General features: G+C 40.0%; 1 protein-coding gene across 1 annotated transcript in view; it reads left to right on the forward strand.

Annotated features, from left to right (window-relative positions):
* The window catches only part of ARHGAP15 (Rho GTPase activating protein 15), a 320,720-nt gene that overhangs the window by 4,632 nt on the left and 297,602 nt on the right, over positions 1–18,486 (forward strand). The window contains exon 2 of the mRNA XM_054515336.1: positions 12,032–12,211. Within this exon, the coding sequence (XP_054371311.1) occupies positions 12,032–12,211 (180 nt within the window). The remainder of the gene's footprint in view (positions 1–12,031; positions 12,212–18,486) is intronic.

Genomic DNA, 18,486 nt, shown 5'->3' on the forward strand with positions numbered 1-18,486 from the left:
GCTGAGTAGTGCTGAGGTTTGATCCAGAGATATTAATGTTTCCATTATCAGCAGTACATTGCATTCTTGGTTAATTTATTGGAAAAAAGAGACCAAAATAAAAACCCACCCAACAAAGTATAGTAATGAGTAATCAAATTCTTGTGATGGTTTTTAGATTTAGATTTAACCCATTTAGCATTAATCCATCCATCTGCTCTTGGAGTGCCAAAGAGAGCAGAAACAGCCCAAGTGAAAGCATGTCAGTTCCTCCTCCTTCATTAATCCTAAGCCCTGGAAAAGGCAAGGAGTGCCCCGAGCTTCAGCAGAAGCTTAGAGGGAGTGATGTCTTCAACCCATTCCTGCATTTCCTTTGGACAGTCCAGCATTAGCTCCTGCTTGAGCATTATGCACTCACAGACACCTGAGACATTCAGAATTGCTGCACAGAGTTTGAATTTGAAAACTTCCTTCCTAGTTCTCATTTTCTTCTGAAGTTTGGGTGTTTTGTAAAGCCTTTTTTAATGTGGGGGTAGCTGAAAAGAGGGAATCTATTGAGATGTGGAGCAAAAATTGTATAGAATAAAAGAATGAAGTTAAATGAAGATATTTCTTATCAGAGTTGCACCCTGCAGCAAGATTCAGGTATTTAGGGAACAATGTTGATGCAGTCTAAGGACATTTTAACTCAGGTGCACAGGACTGCGGAGGTTCATTTGAGCTGAGAGCAGCTGTTTCATCCAGAAAGGGATTTGAGGATGCTGCCTCATAAACCCAGTGGGAAATGTAATAGTCATTAAGTATTTTTGCCCTGAACAGTGCTGGGCACAGATGAATGGCTGTGACTGTCTCACTATGAGTGTTGCTGCTTGCAGGTGTCTCTGCTGTGCTCCTGGTGCCATTGGCATTGACTTTGGCTGTGTGTAGCACATCTGTGCTGAGACACAGGTGGCTGTGGCCTTCTGGCCTGCAGAAAATGTGTACAAGGTTTCCTGGAACCACCCTGAAGCACCTCAGTGAGATAAAGTCTTCTGGTCCCTTGCTAAAGAATTTCATTTGCAGAAAAAAAAATAAATTAAATATAATTAACAGAGCCTGTGCTCAAACTACTTGTGCCATTAAAACCATCATGGAAATAGATGATTTTTAAGGTCCTTTGCAACACAAACCATTACATGAGTCTATGAAATTAACTTTTTTGACAGCACAGCACCCTTGGTATTTCCCTGTGCAGCCACCTCAGCTGCACAATGTGATATCAGATGTTATCACACAGAACAAGGGCCTTTGTCTCCTCTTTGCCACGTGCTGCTGGGGCAGACACTCCTGCTGCAGAGGAAAGCAAGCTGGGGGCCCCATGAAATGCAGAAGAGGGGCTTGCTCAAAGCAAACCACAAAGAATTTCCCCTCCTGGTTCCTGCCGCAGCTCAGAAGTTTTCTCCTAGAGCTGTAGGTGCCATCTCTGCTGCATTTCACAGCAGCCTCTCTTGGAAGTGCAGCACCAGGAGCTCTGCAGAGGAAAGTGGGGATGGAGTGTGGGAACAGATTAAAAGTGTCTGGAGGATTTTTTTTTCCTCCCTCAGATGGGAAGTGGGAGCAGTGAGAAGAAGTAAGGGAACAGCTGCAGGATCACAGCAGAAAAACTGCTGCAGATATAGATGATGGGAGATGGGGAGAGGGTGGGAGGGACTGCTTCATGTGCACAGCACAGGAAATCAAACATCATCAGGGGGGTTGGAGGGAGGGCATCTCTCTGCTCCAGTAAAGGACAAGCCTCCTCTCTGTAGAACTACTGAGGCAGGCAGGGTCAGCCAAAAAAAAAAAAAAAGTTATTGTAAGTTTTAAATAAAAAGAGAAATAATTTCATCATAAATTCACTTTATTCTTTAATTTATTTTTAAAGTCTGAGAAGATTTAAAGCCCGTGGTATTCAATAATCTCAGTATCTCAGTTTGACAGATGTCTTCTGTGGGATGATGGGTATAGGGAACTGCAAAAAGGATTAAGACATAGCAAATGTGCATTGAAACTGCTAAGCTGAGGAGGTCTCGGATACTCTAAGAGGTTAAAACTGCTGTTGCTGCTTCACCAAAGGCTTTACAGAACTCAAGAAGGCATTTTTTTTCTGGTGAAGGGGATGGTGGTGCTGCAGGAGCTGAGGGATGGAGGGCAAAGTGAGCCATGACTTACAACTGCTCCACGTGTTCAGCAGCGCCCAACTGATTTAGAGGTAGAGTGAGATAAAACTTGTGTGTAGTTTTACTCAGTGGTGAACCTGAAATGCCTCCTCCCAATGAATCATGCAGTGGAGCTGTGGGGAGGGCACAGAGGGGCTGTCACACCCTTCCCAAGCAGGCCTTGTGACACTCCTGCCCCTGTCAAATTAAGCCCAAAATGCTCTGCTGGCAAAGCTCTGAAATTTAGAACTCACAGGAAGTTTGTTTCTTTGGCTACTTGCAGCAAGCTTACAGGTGTTTAAAAAATATTTTTCTAATACATCAGTTCGTCTTGTGGTACAAACTCTTCTACTTCTCCAGAGAGTTTGGGTTGTTCCAAAATTACCATCACCACATGTCTAGTTCAGGTAAGCATGGAAAGCTTGGATGAATATCCAAATCTCTGTGAGGAGAAGTTCTGCAAAATTGAGCTGGAAGTATTTCAAGCAGCCTTACATTGAAATTTCTGTCACTTCTGCTTCTGCTTGTATCTGTAAATACGGCAAGAATAACCTTTCTCATAGTATCTCATCACTCCAGATCTGGCAACATTAAAAGTAACAACACTTTTCTGAACATTTAGGCTATAGGAACAGATTTCTTTCAAGCACCGGGGAAAATTTGTGATTCTTATGTGATCTTCCTAGAGAAAACATTGATTTTTTTTTTTTTTTAATTCTGAATTAGACAGCTTTAGACTAAAAAGTTACCATGAACAAGCATCAGGTGCAGGTGTGAAATGAGTTTAGACTTGTCAGTCTTGAGGTGTCTGCAAAGCCATGGCTCTACTCTGTATTTATCTGCAGTAAATAAAACTTTAGAATAAAGGAAGGAGGCAGAAGGAAATTTTCTTCTCCTTACGATAGGACAGGTCAGGAATAACCAAACATTCTCCTCTAGCACTTATTAGGTCATATTTAGTGTTAAGCCAATTAAATGCATGAATTATAAATTGTCACTAAATTTTATGCTGCTGTAAATTACTTAATGCCATTGGTCTCATGTCCAAATCATTCCAGTCTGGCTGCTCAGGGCCACTGGAAGAATTGGAAGTGCTGTGCATGGGAGGATAACTCACAGATTGGTTTTAATACTGCACCTATAGAACCAATATTCTCCATCAGAAGGGTTGTAGTCTAGCTTGCACAGCACAGAAAATAGAGGCAGGTGTCCTGGATCAGAAGCAATCCAGAAAGAAATGAAAGGTGCTGCCAGCAGGAAGACCTAGAAGTAGCATTTCTTTTTTTTTTTTTTTTTTTCCTCAGGCATGTTCTTTTACATATTCAACTGAATTTCTACTATGGACAACTGTTCCCAGAACATATGCAGGCCAAACTGTACACAAAGGATACTTTTAGCTTCGAGTTCCACTGGGAGCTGAGATAGTGAATTGACATGGGAATGGTGAAAATAGACTCCATTATGCTATCCCATATGATATACCGGGACAGAAGAACTTTGGAAACAACTGCTACCTTTGCTGAGACTTTCCCATGTAACATAATTAGGAAACTAAGTGGTGCTAAGAGGAGGCATGACCTGATGAAGTCACTTGATGACTTTCTTTTAGCCCTATTAAATGTGGTTTTGTTGTTTTCAATAATATCCCAGTGACATTTCCAAGCAGGTTTTGTTTGTGCAGGGAAGACCTGCAGACAGCAGGTCATGGAGCATTACAGGATTAGAGTTGTTGGATCTGGAGTCATAAAATGTGGATGTGAAGGGTTTGTCATTGTATCCACAAAACTTTGGAATAGTACCTGTCCCATTATCCTCTCTTCCAATTTTCAGAATATTTCCAGCCAGATAGGAAAAGCATTTCCAGAGGGAGCAGGCCTCTGCCCTATAGAGACCAAGCAGATTTTCCCTCTTATCCTTTGTCTTCTGTCCTCCTTTTTTTAAGGGTTTGAAAACCCTTGTATGGAAGGGTTAGAATGCACATGTATAGAAGGGAAGAGACTATGGGGTTGTCATCCTCTATGAAATTCCAGAATAACACAAGGAAGGACTTCATTCCCCTTCTAAATCATCATTGATAACCATTGCCAGTCCAGAAGAGGCACATAAATTTCTCTCTTCATGTTTCCCTCCATCCAATCCTGGAGAAAAATAAAGCAAAAATTTGTAAAGATTAATAATATTTCAATTGACTATATTTGGATAAGATATTTTTCTGCCACTTGCTAGAAAGTGAAACTTGATAGAAGCCTTTTGTTATTATATTTTATCCTTTTAATTTTTTTAAATTTATTTTGTAGGATTGCTATTACTTGTTGAAAAAATAGAAAAAGGCTGCAGTCAATCTTCACATCAATAAGCCACTCATAGTTTTAGCCCGTCTGGCAATGGACAGGAAATCACTGAAGCACCAATTGTACAAGTCTGTAAGGTATTGTGGGGTGCAGACTGTGTTTATGTGGGTCTGTGACCTGCTCTAAGTAGAGAATAACATATCCCTAATATGTGTGGAAAACCTTCAGAAATGAAGTACCATGCTCCAATACTTTAATTCTTAGGAACTGAGTCATTAAAAAACCAAACTTTAAGTACGCTCTTAGACCCAAAATTAAACAAAGCCATTGCATCTGTACCATGGGGCAAGTCTGTGCCCTTCCCTCTTGTTACAAAGTGCATTTCCCAGCCTGATCCATAATGCAATGAATGCTTTGTCTCCCCTCCTCAGGGGTGCTCAAAGTTGCTGTCGCTCAGCTGTGATTCCATCAGCCTCAGCTGGGTCACTGGGAACTCAAAATCACAATCAGGCCTGTGTGACCTGCCTGGAACCACCTTTTCTGTACTGCACAAGCCAGAAAAAAAATTATGCTATATGAAAACACGTTTTGTTCCTATTGGATATTAGGCTGGTACATGAGATTTCTGTTGTGAGAATTATGTAGTTGCTAACCAAGAGTTGTAAAATGTAGCCCTCTCTTGATATAAGAGAATAAATCAGAGAGGTTGAAATTGTCATCATGCCAAGGATCAGGTTAAAATCTCACAGATAATCTCACAAAGGTTTTAAGGTTTTTCAGCCTAAAGATTTGTTTAATGCTTTACTCTTGTATTGAGTTACTACTTTGATGGCCTGCTAAGTGATAGACAAGAAGAAATGGCTTCAGGTTGTGTCAGGGGAGGTTTATATTGGATTTCAGGGAAAATTCTTTCACTGAAAGGGTGATCAAGCATTGGAACAGGCTGCCTAGGAAAGTGGTGGAATCACAGTGCCCAGAAGTGTTCAAAACCATGGAGATGTGATGCTTCAGGACATGGTTTAGTGATGGACCTGTCAACAGATGATGTTTGAGGCGTTTTCCAAGCTCATTTATTCTCTGATTCTATGATTTGGGTCAAGCTGTGTTGAGAAATTTGCCTTTAGGTGCATCCTTCATAGAGACTGAATGATATACCTCAGAGCATAAAAAATTGTGAATAATGGTTTGCGCAGCTTATGCCACACATGGTGACAGAGAAATTCTGGACAGTGAGATATGGCTCCAAACAAAGCATAAAAGATGATTTGCTCTTCTCTTTGACCACAGCAGAGAGTTGGGTACTGTACATATAAATTGGAGTGGGCCATTTCTGCCTTTATTTGCAGAAAGTCCACAAGTACTGGACTAGAAAGGAGAAATTACAAAGTCAGCTTTTAGAGGAGCTCCATGATCCTTGCTGTGTGTTGTCTGTTCTGAGACACCAGCAAAACTCTAATATGGCTGCAACAGGGTAAAAAATTAAAAGAGGTTGTGATAATTAATGCTGACAAACATGGTTTTTGTAGGGTGCATCCACTTAGAGATGAGATTGCAGTTTTGGGTGATATGGGAAACTGAGCTGCTGAGTTTAGGACATTTAACATTTTACAGCAGGCTGAACCTGGCACTAAATTCTGGTTTATTGTCTATCTGGTATAAAGCAACAAAAGTGGGGTAAAGAACCAGGCAGTGCTGATGTTGTGTCATTTCTGATCTCCTGCTTTGATTAAAGGTAGGAAGGATGGTTGAAAACAATCCTGCTTCCTAAGTACCTGATATTATTTTTGCAAATGAAAAGGCATAGGAAGGTTATATCTGCTTGGTATTTTCAGTCCAATGGGTTCCTCTGCTTTCCAGTACTCAGATAAACTGGCTTCAGGACACTCCTGGGCACCAGCCCAGGACACTGCATCCCTCAGCAGCCTTTCCTGTCTGTGTCCCTGCCCTGGGCACAGGGGTGTGATGTGTCAGCTCTGAGAGCAGCACCGTGGGGATGGCTGAAATAAAATGGACACAGCAAAGTGCAGATAGGAATAGTTTAAAAAACCTAACAAACTATGGAGCAATTTACTGGCTATTCTCCCTCTTTACGTGTAGTTTTTTTCATTTGTGCATCTTTTTTTACCATCATTGCCTGTGTTTAGGCACTTGCTGCCCTGAGCTGTGCCTCTGCAGAGATATCACTGTAGCCAAGGGCAAAACCTAACAGCAGCACTATGTACATAGGTGTGTTGATTTTGGTGATAAGCACTTTCACAGACACACTGACACATTCTCCTAAACGGGAGCGCTCCAACTCAACACATGTCTGGCATTCTCTGTTTTTTTCAGTTGTTAACTGCAACTTCTGCTTCCACTTTTGTGGTTTTGCAGGCTCACAGGTCTGCTGTGATGGTGAACCTAGTGCTGATTTTTATCCTTCTGTGATACTGGTTTTGTCCATGCTCTTCAAGTACTGTGTGTTCTTGAGCAAAGTACTTAAATCAGTCAATGCAACAAGATGCACTTCAATTTTGCAGTGTTTGCACTCTGCTGTGTCGAGAACTCTCATGCTCATTCTGCTTCTGACTTGACAGTGGTGCAAGTCATAAGGAGAAGACGTGGGAGAAATTAAAAGCTTATTTAGAAATACTGAAAAATATGTTATAATAGTTAACAAATTTTAGTTCTAATAATTAGCCTTTTTTTTCCTTTTTTTGAGAAAAGTGCATGTTATCACTGTTTAATCATAGAAACCTAGAATGATGTGTGTTGGAAGGGACTGTAAAGACCATTTTGTTCCAACCCCCTGCCATGGGCAGGGACACCTTCCTCTATCCCAGGTTGCTCCAAGCCCCATCAAACCTGGCCTTGGACACTTCCAGGGATGGGGCAGCCACAGCTGCCCTTGTACAAGATGCTGATAAATTATCTTTTGCATTCTGTCTTCTACTGTATGTGGCTGCAGGAAATGTAGCACAGCTCAAGCCAAATTTTGGAAATACTGCTATCTTCCTGTTTCTTGAAAAATTAATTCCCTGTTTTGTAGAAAATCTAAATACTGACTTTACCAGTACTGCAGCAAAAACTCAGGAAATAAAGTTCTTGGCTAATACCAATCAGTTCACTCATCATAGGGTCACTTTTTGGACAAAGCAGCATGTACAAAATGGATTAAAATACTGATAAATTCAATATGAAACTCATTCTAGGTCCAGGAGGTGCTGTAGGAGGGCAGTACTTACAGAGAGTCATTTTGGGACAGAAGCCATAGTTCGGCTACAAGAGATGCAAGAATGGTAGGGATAAGAGCAATTCACTATCTTCATTTTTTCAAAAAGCTAAAAAGTGTATTTTTGCTTTTTTGATAGAAACTCTAAATTGCAATGGAAGAGTTTGCTTTCATTTTTCTTTGCATTGTCATCTTTCTCTTTTCAAAAGACAGAAAATATTTTTTTCCCCATCAAACAAAAATAGTTGACATATTTTCACTGTTATCAAACATCATGATTCTGTGAAAGCTCTACTTTTAAATGAAATGTTGAAGAAAATCTTCTGGTGAACAGTTTTGGCAATTCCCAACACTTTGTGGGGAAGGAGGAGATCTGATCTTCACCATTTGCTATGCAATTCTCTAAACCCGGGCTGGATTCTCAGAACTGGGATGGCTTTGCTGTCTGTGGATTTGCATCAGCAATAACCTTTCCGTTTTTCACCTCTACAACCCTCATTATTTCCACACCATGTGTTTGAAAGTCAGCTGTACATTTAGAAATTGGAGTTTTAAACTCTTTAGGAACTGTCAAATGCCACTTGAATGTTTATCAGCCAGCTCTCCCCTGTAGCTGGTGCCTGGCTTAACTCAATCTGCTGCACTACGAGGTTGCTATGCTACTTGCTGGAGCAGACTTACATCCTCCTGGAGCATTCCAAACACATGGACCCATCTGTGGGAAAAGTCTTTGCAAGAGTTGGCCCACTGAGGCTGCAAATTTCATTAAAGGATGAACCACTTCTCCCTTCTCTTGAAAAGAAGGCTTTTGACCTGAAATATCTCTGAAAGTGACTGGGTGTGTAGGACTAAATTGGTTCTGCTGCCACAGCCAAAAAGGGGATTTTGTTCCTTCAGCTCAGTGGTGTTTCTTACCCCATAAGTAAGTGATTCACCTACTCTCCAGAAAATAAATTTCTCCTTCCTCATACCTACTGTAACCTCTTTTCCCAGCTCTGTGAATCAGTTTTCTCTCCCTGCATCATCCATCCATCATCATGTCAAGGATTTTTCTTGCCCCTGACTGTTCCTCACCCTTTACCAACCTGCCCCTTCTGTTCCACAGTGCCCCAAACCAGGTATTTCCAAGAGGAATTTTGAGTGTGTACCCTTGCTTCCCTTCTCTTAGGTTAATGTCTCAAAGTTAATCCTGCCCCTTTACTCCAGGAACACTCTAAACAGCAAGGTGGAGAGGAGGGGAGATTCTGTCTTGGTTTAATGCCTTTCTCTAGCAAATCAACCATAGGAGGTTTCAAAACTGAAATTTATATCCAAATGCTAACTGTTTGCCAAAAGGCAAATTAGATAATTATATAATGGACATGGAGTGCCGCACAAGCAGTTGCATGGGGCTTGGCAGCTCTGCCTTCCAAAGGAAGTGAAACAAATTCCCCTGCAAAACGGGCCCAAACTTGGCCCTAGTGCTTCTAATAACAATTTGGAAGGACCAACTCATAAATGCAGAGCATAGGATCCTTTTTATGTTTTCTCACAACATTTTATCTGTTTCCTGATGGTCTTCCCCTCTGTTACTAAAAAAAAAAAAAAAAAAAAAAAAAAAAAAAAAAAGAACAAGCATAAGCAAACAAACAATAGAGGCAGGGCAGAGTATGAGGATTACCAAATCCTCCTTGCAAATGCAAATGTCGTGCTGTTGCGTTTGTGGAGCTCATATTCAGGGTGCCATCTACTGGCATGTAGGGCTGGTAACGCTGTCAGGAGCCTGCCTGGAGCTTGGACAGCAAAGGATTCCTACCTGAAATTCCTAAGGGCACAACTTTTGTACCTTTCTTCCATATTATGCAGACTTCCTCCATATTCTGCAGGATCTCACTGTGTTTTACACTGTGACAAACCTAATGGTGGAAATGCTCCATTTTGGGTTTTGTTGTTGTTTTCTTTTATAGTAGTTCCTGTAATTTTAGTATCTTGGAAAGCCTCCTTGTAATAGTCTGATGTATGCAAATTAGCTCAAATTTCAGGAAAATTAAGCAAGGTTCAATGAGATTAGAACCAAGAATTTCAGAAGTCTTTGCAGCCCTGCCATTTACTGTGTTCCTACTTGTGATCCAGGGCATGACTTTGTCACACTATTGAACTTTTTTATGGCACGTCGTGTACTGACAACACCAGGCAGAGACTACCTAATTAAAACTCATAATGCTCCCGAGAAGGGATATGTCAGAGCTTTATAGGTGGGAGATTTCAGAAGAAAATCTGAGCAATGTGCTCCAGCCAAACATTGGATCCGTGACAGAGCCAGCGCTGCTCTCGTCTCTCGAGTCTGATCCGCTCTCCAGCCTGGAGCCTACTGAAAATCTGTTGAGAAGCAATTTTGATTTGATACCAACATGAAATACAAAATGGTTTGACTCTCCAAGTTTAGGAGGAGAGAAAAAATAATTTCCTGCTTGGAGCTGCTGCAGTCCTTACTGCCAAAATGGCAAAGTATCCCTGTGACATGGATTTGGGTGCTGACTGCTCTGAAGGGTGGTGAGAAGTGTCTTGAGGAGGGAGAACACACAGTGCTGTCCACCAAAGATTCATGGAAAGAGTTTTCTCAAGTGCAATACACCAGCTCTGCAGCAGTCATAGGCAGGCATGCTCCTAAGTAGCATGAAACAGCTTTAATCTAATTTCTATAACCTGAGGTTCAGCTTCTGTGGGGATCCTTGAGTAACTGAGTCAATGCAGGAAACAGCCAATGGGCACAAGCTTTGTTTTTGGTATGGATTTTTTTGGATTAAATCCAGTGTTTCTATCATGGTACATCATGTTGAGTGAGCAATGGGCTAATATTAAAGCACTTACTCCTTTCTTTTGTCGATAGTGCTATCATGAATGCAAATAAATTCCCTTGAAGGTCCCAGCCCATGCCAGGGGAGTTGGAAAGATGTGATCTTTGATGTGATCTGATCCCCCAAAAAATCTGTGGTTCTATGAAAAGTCTTCTGGACATGGGCCAACCACTTCTAGGTGCTCCTGCTTGATCAGGTTGGACCTACCAAGTTCTCTTCCACCCTCAGCCATTCTGACTGCATGACCTGTTGTCATCATCCTCTACATTTAGGGCAATTTCCTGTGAGGGATGGTTTTATCAGTGCTGAGAGGCTGAAGCTGTGGGAGCTGTGTCCTCCCACCTGCCCAGGCTGTGGTCCTGCCCAGAGATGTGCAGCAGAGCTGCCCATCTCCCTCTCCCACCTTCACACCTGGACAATGCTCTTCCTCTGCTCTGATGTCTTCACAGTAATGGGCTTTCTTGAAATCAAGGAATTTAATCTCTCAGAGCCTTCAGAAGTTGCCAGGATGCTGCTAGAAATAGCCATGCTCTCCAACCCATTTGGAAAACGCTGATTCTTCAACAGTTTATACTATAACTGCACTTAAATGGATTTCCATTTCCCTGGCTCCATAGTTGGGAAACCAGCTTTTTCAGCTTGTGCAGTATCTCTTCCTTACACATTTTCTCATGTGGTTACACAGCAATATAAAGAGCCAGTTTTTTGTGACTCTCAGTAGATTGCTGCACCCACGAGCTACATGTAGTAGTACGAGGGTGAGCAAGGGGGGAGGAAAACAGAGCAAGTGTTGTACATCACTGTCTTGGTGTTTTCTACAGGAAATATAAAGCAATTTTGCCTACCAAAAAAGTTTTGAATAGCTAGAAGGGAGTTAGTTGAGTGGTTTTAACACTAAAATGGGAGGTTGAACTGCAGCACTGTGATCACTCTAGGTCCACTCCCCATCCAAGGGTTTGAGAGCTCAGCCATTTCTCAATTTCAGATTTTAAAAATGGACAGAGAAACAAAAAAAATCTCATCCATGCTGCTGGTAAGATTGTGAAAATTAAGGGCTATTTTATCAGCTCCAGGACACTGCAGGGTTTCAGTGTGGCCCTGAGATGCACTTGTAGCTGGCCCGTGTGGGACTGTGGAGGTAAGATATGTTAATTGGCTTCACAGCCTGTCCTTTCCCTTTGCAAGATTTAAAATGTGTCGTGTGAGCAGGGCCAAAGACAAAGTGGAGTGGCTGCCAGCTGGACGTGGCAGAGGCTTGCAGGGAGATTACACCATGGAGGAGAATGGCTTTTGAGATAAGGATAATCTTTTACATAAACTAACTCTTCCAAGGCAGTTTGGATGGGAGGGTGATAAGGACAATAATAAAACTGCAGGCTGACACAGCTGATAGTTATCCTGGTGTTCAAAGATGATCAAGATCTTGCCAGCAAGACAACTCAGCTTCTTCTCCTGACTGCAGTGACACAGTCCTGGCATTGATACGTTTTTGTATGGGGAGTCCCTAGATTAATGCTCTTATTTCACATTCTTCAGGTCAACCCAGCAACCATGGAAAGGTCTTCAACTTCTGATACAGCCTCTGAAAAGCCTAATCCTTCCCACCATAGCACAGGGGCTGTTCAAATGAGGATCAAAAATTCCAACAGTCACCACGACAGGCTGAGCCAAAGCAAATCTATGATTCTCTCTGAGAATGTGAAAGTCGCCGAGCCCGTAAGTAAAACACTCCTAATATTTTGTGAGTCTTCCAATTTTTTAAAAATCTACAGATTTATTTTATGCACGTTAAGACACTGGTTCCATTATCATCCTTTGAAAGGAGGGATCTAAAGTCACTAATACATTTTTAGGAGTATCTCTAGGCATTGGAATAACAGTTTTCCTTCATGAAATACAGAATTTGGCTTTGGTGGCCATGATCATGACATCTACTCAGCATTTCAACTCTCAGTTGCAACAGCACTTAAGTAAGGCTTAAGTGAGTAGAGAATAGCACTTCCAGTTTCAGACACATATCACAGTTTCTCAAAAGGCAGACAGAATAAAACAAATGGAAATTTCAAACTCTGCAAATAACTTTGTAACAAAAAAAGTCTTGCTTTAAGACTGAATGAATTGCACAAAAATCAGACACTGAACATATGCTGTTATTTCAGTAGTAAACAGAGTCAAAGGAGCTGAGTCGTTTTTTTATCCATTAGCATTTTTTTTTCAAATTAAATAGTTAGTGATGAACTCTATTGCCAGTTGCATCCCTGCCCCTGTACTCCTTGTGAGCTACTAAACAAACTGATTGGTATGAGTCTCCCCTGGTTAATTTTCTTCCATAATGGTGGCAACTTGCAGCTGAGGCCATATGATGTTACAAAATTATTTATGCAATGTTAGCCACTTTTTTGGACTCCAGATCCATTTTGTTGTCAGAGAATGCAAATGAGGGGGAAAACTCGGTTAGCTGGGGACAGAGTCCCAGATCTCAGCCACTTCTCACAACCATGCCAACCATAATTTTTTTGCTGTTGATGTAATGGATTCCTATAAAATATTCAGCTTTTTGACAAAGTTATTAAATGGAGGAAAGCCACAAGACCTTCAGTATTTCCTTTTTACTCAAAATTAAACCTCAGAATTTAGACTTATTTAGAAATATGTTGTTCTAGTAATTAATTTCTCTGGTGTAACTTAACTCATTTCTCCTTATATTTCTACAGTGAAAAATCTGTTTAGATCTTAGCAGCTGATAAGATACCCATTTACCATTTATTTAAATTATATTCTTTGCCTCTGACACACTACATATGTTTCCTCCTTTTATCTGACTTGCAGTGCTCCTCCACCAAAAACTTGGAACACTGCTTATAATAATTCATTGGGAATATTGTAATGTAATAACAGGAAGAACTGTACCTTTGAAAAAGTTTAAAAGTTAAGTATATTTAATGGTGCCTAACATTTTATTGGCTGTGTTTAACAAAAGGCACTAGGCTGCAGTTGTTTTTGACAAGCATGAAAACATCACAGCATGAGACTGCAAAAGGAATTATGTAGAGAAATTACAAGTGATCCATCTCTCAATGAATTATCCACCTCAATAGCCTGCAGAACTCAGCTACCAATTAACACCTACTTTATTACATGTTGGGATGTACTTAATAACTTTCATGTGTTTATGCACTATTACCTTGACTGATGCCTCTTGTACAATTAGGCATAATTGGCATATCAATATGCAAAAGTTAAAAGGATTAACCCTCTTAAAACTAATGAGCATTTCTGTATCCAGCTGCTAAATGAGACAAAATTAGCATTTTTCACTTTTGGGCAGGATTTTATCATGCAGTTTCTCATTGTTGATATTACCTTGTTACATAACTTTAGTTTGGGGGATAGTATGCTGGACTGTTACAGAGCAAGGGCTCTAAAAAGTTAAATTAGACATAAATATTCACTGCTGTATCCCAACAACCACATCAGGTGCAATATATGTTCATTGGCTGGGAGCTGGAAAGTTGCTTTGTGTTGCATTTGTTTAGTAGCTAATTACATAAAAGCGGAATTTTACCGAGTATATGTCATTTTACCAAGCAAACTTGGCTCCGACATAATAGATTGAAAGCTTGCCATGCTACTAATTTCCTTTCTGTTTCAGTTCTTTTCATCTCTTTTTGCCATGCAGAATTTTCTGACTAGATATTGACAGGCTGAAAGTGTTTGGGCGTATTTACTTAAATAAGCCTCTTAAAGTTGTTTGCTAACGCCCAAAGTAAAAGCAAAAATTCCCAAGGATCCAAATGCTTTCAACTGTGGGCTTGAAATGCAGCGAGTTAAAGGAGCAGTGAAATACCAATTGTGTGTATCGGCCGTGTGCTGACATATCTGGGCATGTGACTTGGGAAGGATTGGGGGGAAAGTAATGCAGGGGAGTATCTCCTATCCTTCCAAGGGTCTGTAAAAAGAAGGGTCCAGCTGACGCAGGCATAAATGTGTATTTATATAAGTTTAATAATATTTTTTAAAAAATTGAGGAGTTCTTCCCGTTACACTTTTCTACAGAGTCTTCACTTCTGCATTTAGAGGCATGCAGATCCCTGCTAAAAGACACATATTACCAGAATATTAATCAAAGCTAATTATTTTGTGCTTGAAGAAAAAAAGGATTTATCCTCATCTTTCTACTTGGAAATTTTCTGTTTTCACGGTCTGCCTCTGTTTAGATGATGGATATAATCCATGAGGCATCCATTGATTATGTTTATTTTCTATTTTACATTGACTGAGTATTTTTTGTCAAATGATTGGAGAGATTTTTCTTTTGAAAAAAACTAGAGGCAGCTGGATAAAGGATTCCATACCACCCTTTTGCTGTCCATGCTTGGTGTGTGCAATACACTCTGTTCTATTAATAAATGGGTCAAATCCTTTTTACTCAACTTATGCAAAACCTACTGGCTTTAGTGGATTAAGGCAATCAGCCTTTGGCACATTTTGAACAACCAATAGAAATATAGATTTCTAAAACTTATTTGGAAAGAGGAAATGCCCATTCTGGACAATAAAGGGCGTAAACCAGGCACAAAGGTAGAAAGATGAGTGGTGATTTATAGAGGAGAAAAATGCCTAATTTTCTCTGAGGGATTTGCTGTAGTCTGAAGCATGTGCTGTGGTGCTTCTGAGCACACCTGGGGCTATACTTTTGAAGGTGGACAGATTATTTTCTGTAGGGTGACAGGGAAGGATGTGCATCATACATCAGCAGGGCCATATGCACGTGTGCATTTTATAGTGGTGCAGATGCAAATGTGGGAGGCAGGAACTAAACAAGCAAGAGATTATTGGGGGTTCGTGTTATTTATTTCAATGGAAATGCCTGAGCTTTGTGCAAAGGTTGAAATTGATATTAATGTAGAGTCTAAAGAGCACAAATCACAAAGCTGGACACAGGCTGTGGCAAGTGAGGGCTCTTTCTGTGCTTAATGGTGTTGTCTGAACTAGCAATGTAAATGAATATTTGCTATTTTCATCTGTTAAACCCCAGGGAAGTGCATTTTGCTTCATTCAGAACAACTCCAAACAATGAAATGTCTTTTTTATCGGTGTCTATATTAAGAATTAGAACGTATTTAGACATTCCAAAATGTTAATGTATTAGAGCTTTCTCTGATTAGGTTAAACAAACTGGTAGGTTTATTTATCTCCCTAATACATTATCAGAGAAATGGGAAGCAATCTTCTTTTGTTTCTTACTCCTGTGATCATAGAACACTTGCCAAAGTTATGGCTAGCCAAAAAGACAGAAATAAATTTGCTAAAAATATAAACCTTCTGTTTAGCAGAGTTTTTGAGCCATATTTTGAAATTGCAGGGCTTGTACATGTTTACTTCAAATCAAGCTTATAGTCAAGTTTGAGGCTTTGTTTGTATAGATTGTCCTGAAGTAGATCCTGATATTTAATTAAAATGACACTAAATCACATTGAATTGATAAGACTTGGCATCTCAAACAAAGGTAATTGCCCGTATTGGTTTTGTACAAAAATAGAGCTGCTTGGAAAATGTGCAGCCAACACAGACTGTCAACTCCATTTATAGATCAATATGTGAAAACCATTGATCAGGCAGGCATGTGTAACAGTAACACTTTGCATTTATTTGTTGTTTTTATACCACGTTAAGGCTTACAGGATTATCGGCTTCCAAAATATTTTGACTTCCTCATAAATATGTTATCTGTTTAATGTTAATTGCAAGACAGTCTCCAGCCCTCTTTTAGAGTATTTTCAGTTTCATTGCTATGGGTAGTTTTAGCTCAGAAAGGGATTATTTCAATCTCTGCGAGATCATCAGAGCTTCTTTTATAGTGTAGTTTATTTAGGGAAAGTTTTTGAGGATAGTTCCTTTTTTTTCTTCCTCCAGTTTACTTTTTTTCTTGGAGGAAATAGCAAATCTTGACAAAATATTTCTAAAAGCAGAAAACCTTCTCCTGATGTAGTTTTGAAAAATATTCTCTTTACTGTGATCTAAATAGTGACTGCCCAGGCTTTATTCTCTGCAAATTTTGTCATCATACACTGGTCTGTTACAGATGCAGCCACGTTTGTCTCTATAAAAGAAAAAATGCTGTGTTCCCTTCAAGGTGTACACAAATCATGTAACAGCACTGGGACAGATACAGAAAAATATATGAGCTTCCCATGACACGGGTGGGAATTGTTAATAAATGCGAGCTTACACCTTATTTGCTCCAAGTATTTCAGGGTAGGTGTGAAAGCTGTGGGTCCACAAACACAGTCCAGATTCACTTCTTGAGCATGAATATTGCTAAAAGAAAACAAGTCTGTTTAGTAACGTTAGGCATTCCCCTTTCCAGGGCAGGAAAACGAGAAATGAAGTGTGTCATATGTCCACTTGCTGTGTTCAGACTGGTTTTGTGCTTTGGAAACATAGATCTGCTCTCTGCTGAGCGTGGTGCTCACAGACTGCCTCCTTCAGCCCTTGGCTCCAGTTTTTCACCCATTTCAGTGCCTGTGTCCCTCGTTCCCTACCTGAGGAGCTGCTCTGGCTCTGGGGCAGAGGCCCTCAGCCTGCACAGATGTGACTTAAAAGCTGAAAGTGGAATATTAATGCATGAGCCTATTTTAGGGCTCAGCTTATCTTCAATAAGTGATTTTCCTCAGGTTTGCCTCCCAACTCTTTTACAGGACCAATATTTTGTGTTTTCAGGTTCAAAACAAACCTCTTGCTTTTGTGAATAATATTTTTTTTTCATTTCTGTTTTCTTAAATATGCCCTGTGAGAAGTTATTCTTTATTGTATATTTGCATCATAGCACTTCAGCTGAAATAATCCTGGCTAAAAAGGAAGAAGTTAATTTTATTGTTCAACTCCCCATTTATTTCTCCTCCCCACAGTTTCACTGTACAATTTCAGCTGCGTAGCTTGACAGGCAGCATCATAATGAGATCATAGAAAAAGGAAATAACCAGCACCTATTTCTTCTTGAAAGCAAGGATAAATTCATTTCAGCTCTATTAAGGGAGTGGTGAATGTAACTGGTTTGGCTTCCTTGTTAAGCCAAACCGAAGTTCAGACAAGATATTATAGGGGTCAGAATTGCTGATTTTGACTTTTACTCAGTGTGACAGGAGGGTAGAAAAAAGGTTCAAAAACCTCCATTTTTTTTTCTTTTTTTTTTTTTTTTTGCAATCTTACATTATCTCACGCTGTGAAAATCTTTACTCTATTTACCAAGCACAAATTAGTCTTGCCAAAGGTTCTGAAAGTTTGCTACTTCAGCTTAGATCCTAAAACTTCAAAGAGAGCTGCAACTCCACAAATTAGTGTATGTGCTCTGCCATGGCTATTTTCACTTGAACTTAGCTAAATTCGTTTATAATTTAGTGCTGATTGAACGCTGCCGTAAACGTACACAAGACACATTTTTTAAAGTTAGTCCTCTGATTACTAATTTGAATAAAAAACTCTAACCTTGTTAGCATCTGGACTTATTTTCATAATAACAACCCCTTCAGAACCTACAAAGTAATGAATAATTGACAACAAATGAAATGTTTTGATAGTTGTCGGCACAAAGCATGTTTAATGTTTTGTGTTGCTTCCTAGCTAATTATGTAGATGACACATTTGTCAGACCTTGACTGCCATTAGAAACGTGTTTCCAGAGGGGAGAAAAACAGGCTATTCATAGAGTAATTAACTAGAATGCTCAATGACCTGTGAGAGATTCAAATGGCTGCCAGTTCAGACATTGTTTTGTTACAGAAGCAGAGGGGTAATTAAAATTCCAAATTACAGTGCTATGATGAAGCATTTGTTTGTTGACAGTATACTCTTACTCTAGTTTGTTAATTCTTTTTTAAATTGCTTCTAATCCATTTTATAGCTTTAGGAGCTCCGTCTTTGAATTTACTGACAACTAATATTATGGCAAATTGTTCCTCGGCGGGCTTGGCAGTTCCATGGGAGCACAA

The sequence above is a fragment of the Molothrus ater genome, chromosome 7 (assembly GCF_012460135.2).
Source record: "Molothrus ater isolate BHLD 08-10-18 breed brown headed cowbird chromosome 7, BPBGC_Mater_1.1, whole genome shotgun sequence".
NCBI classification, from domain to species: domain Eukaryota; kingdom Metazoa; phylum Chordata; class Aves; order Passeriformes; family Icteridae; genus Molothrus; species Molothrus ater.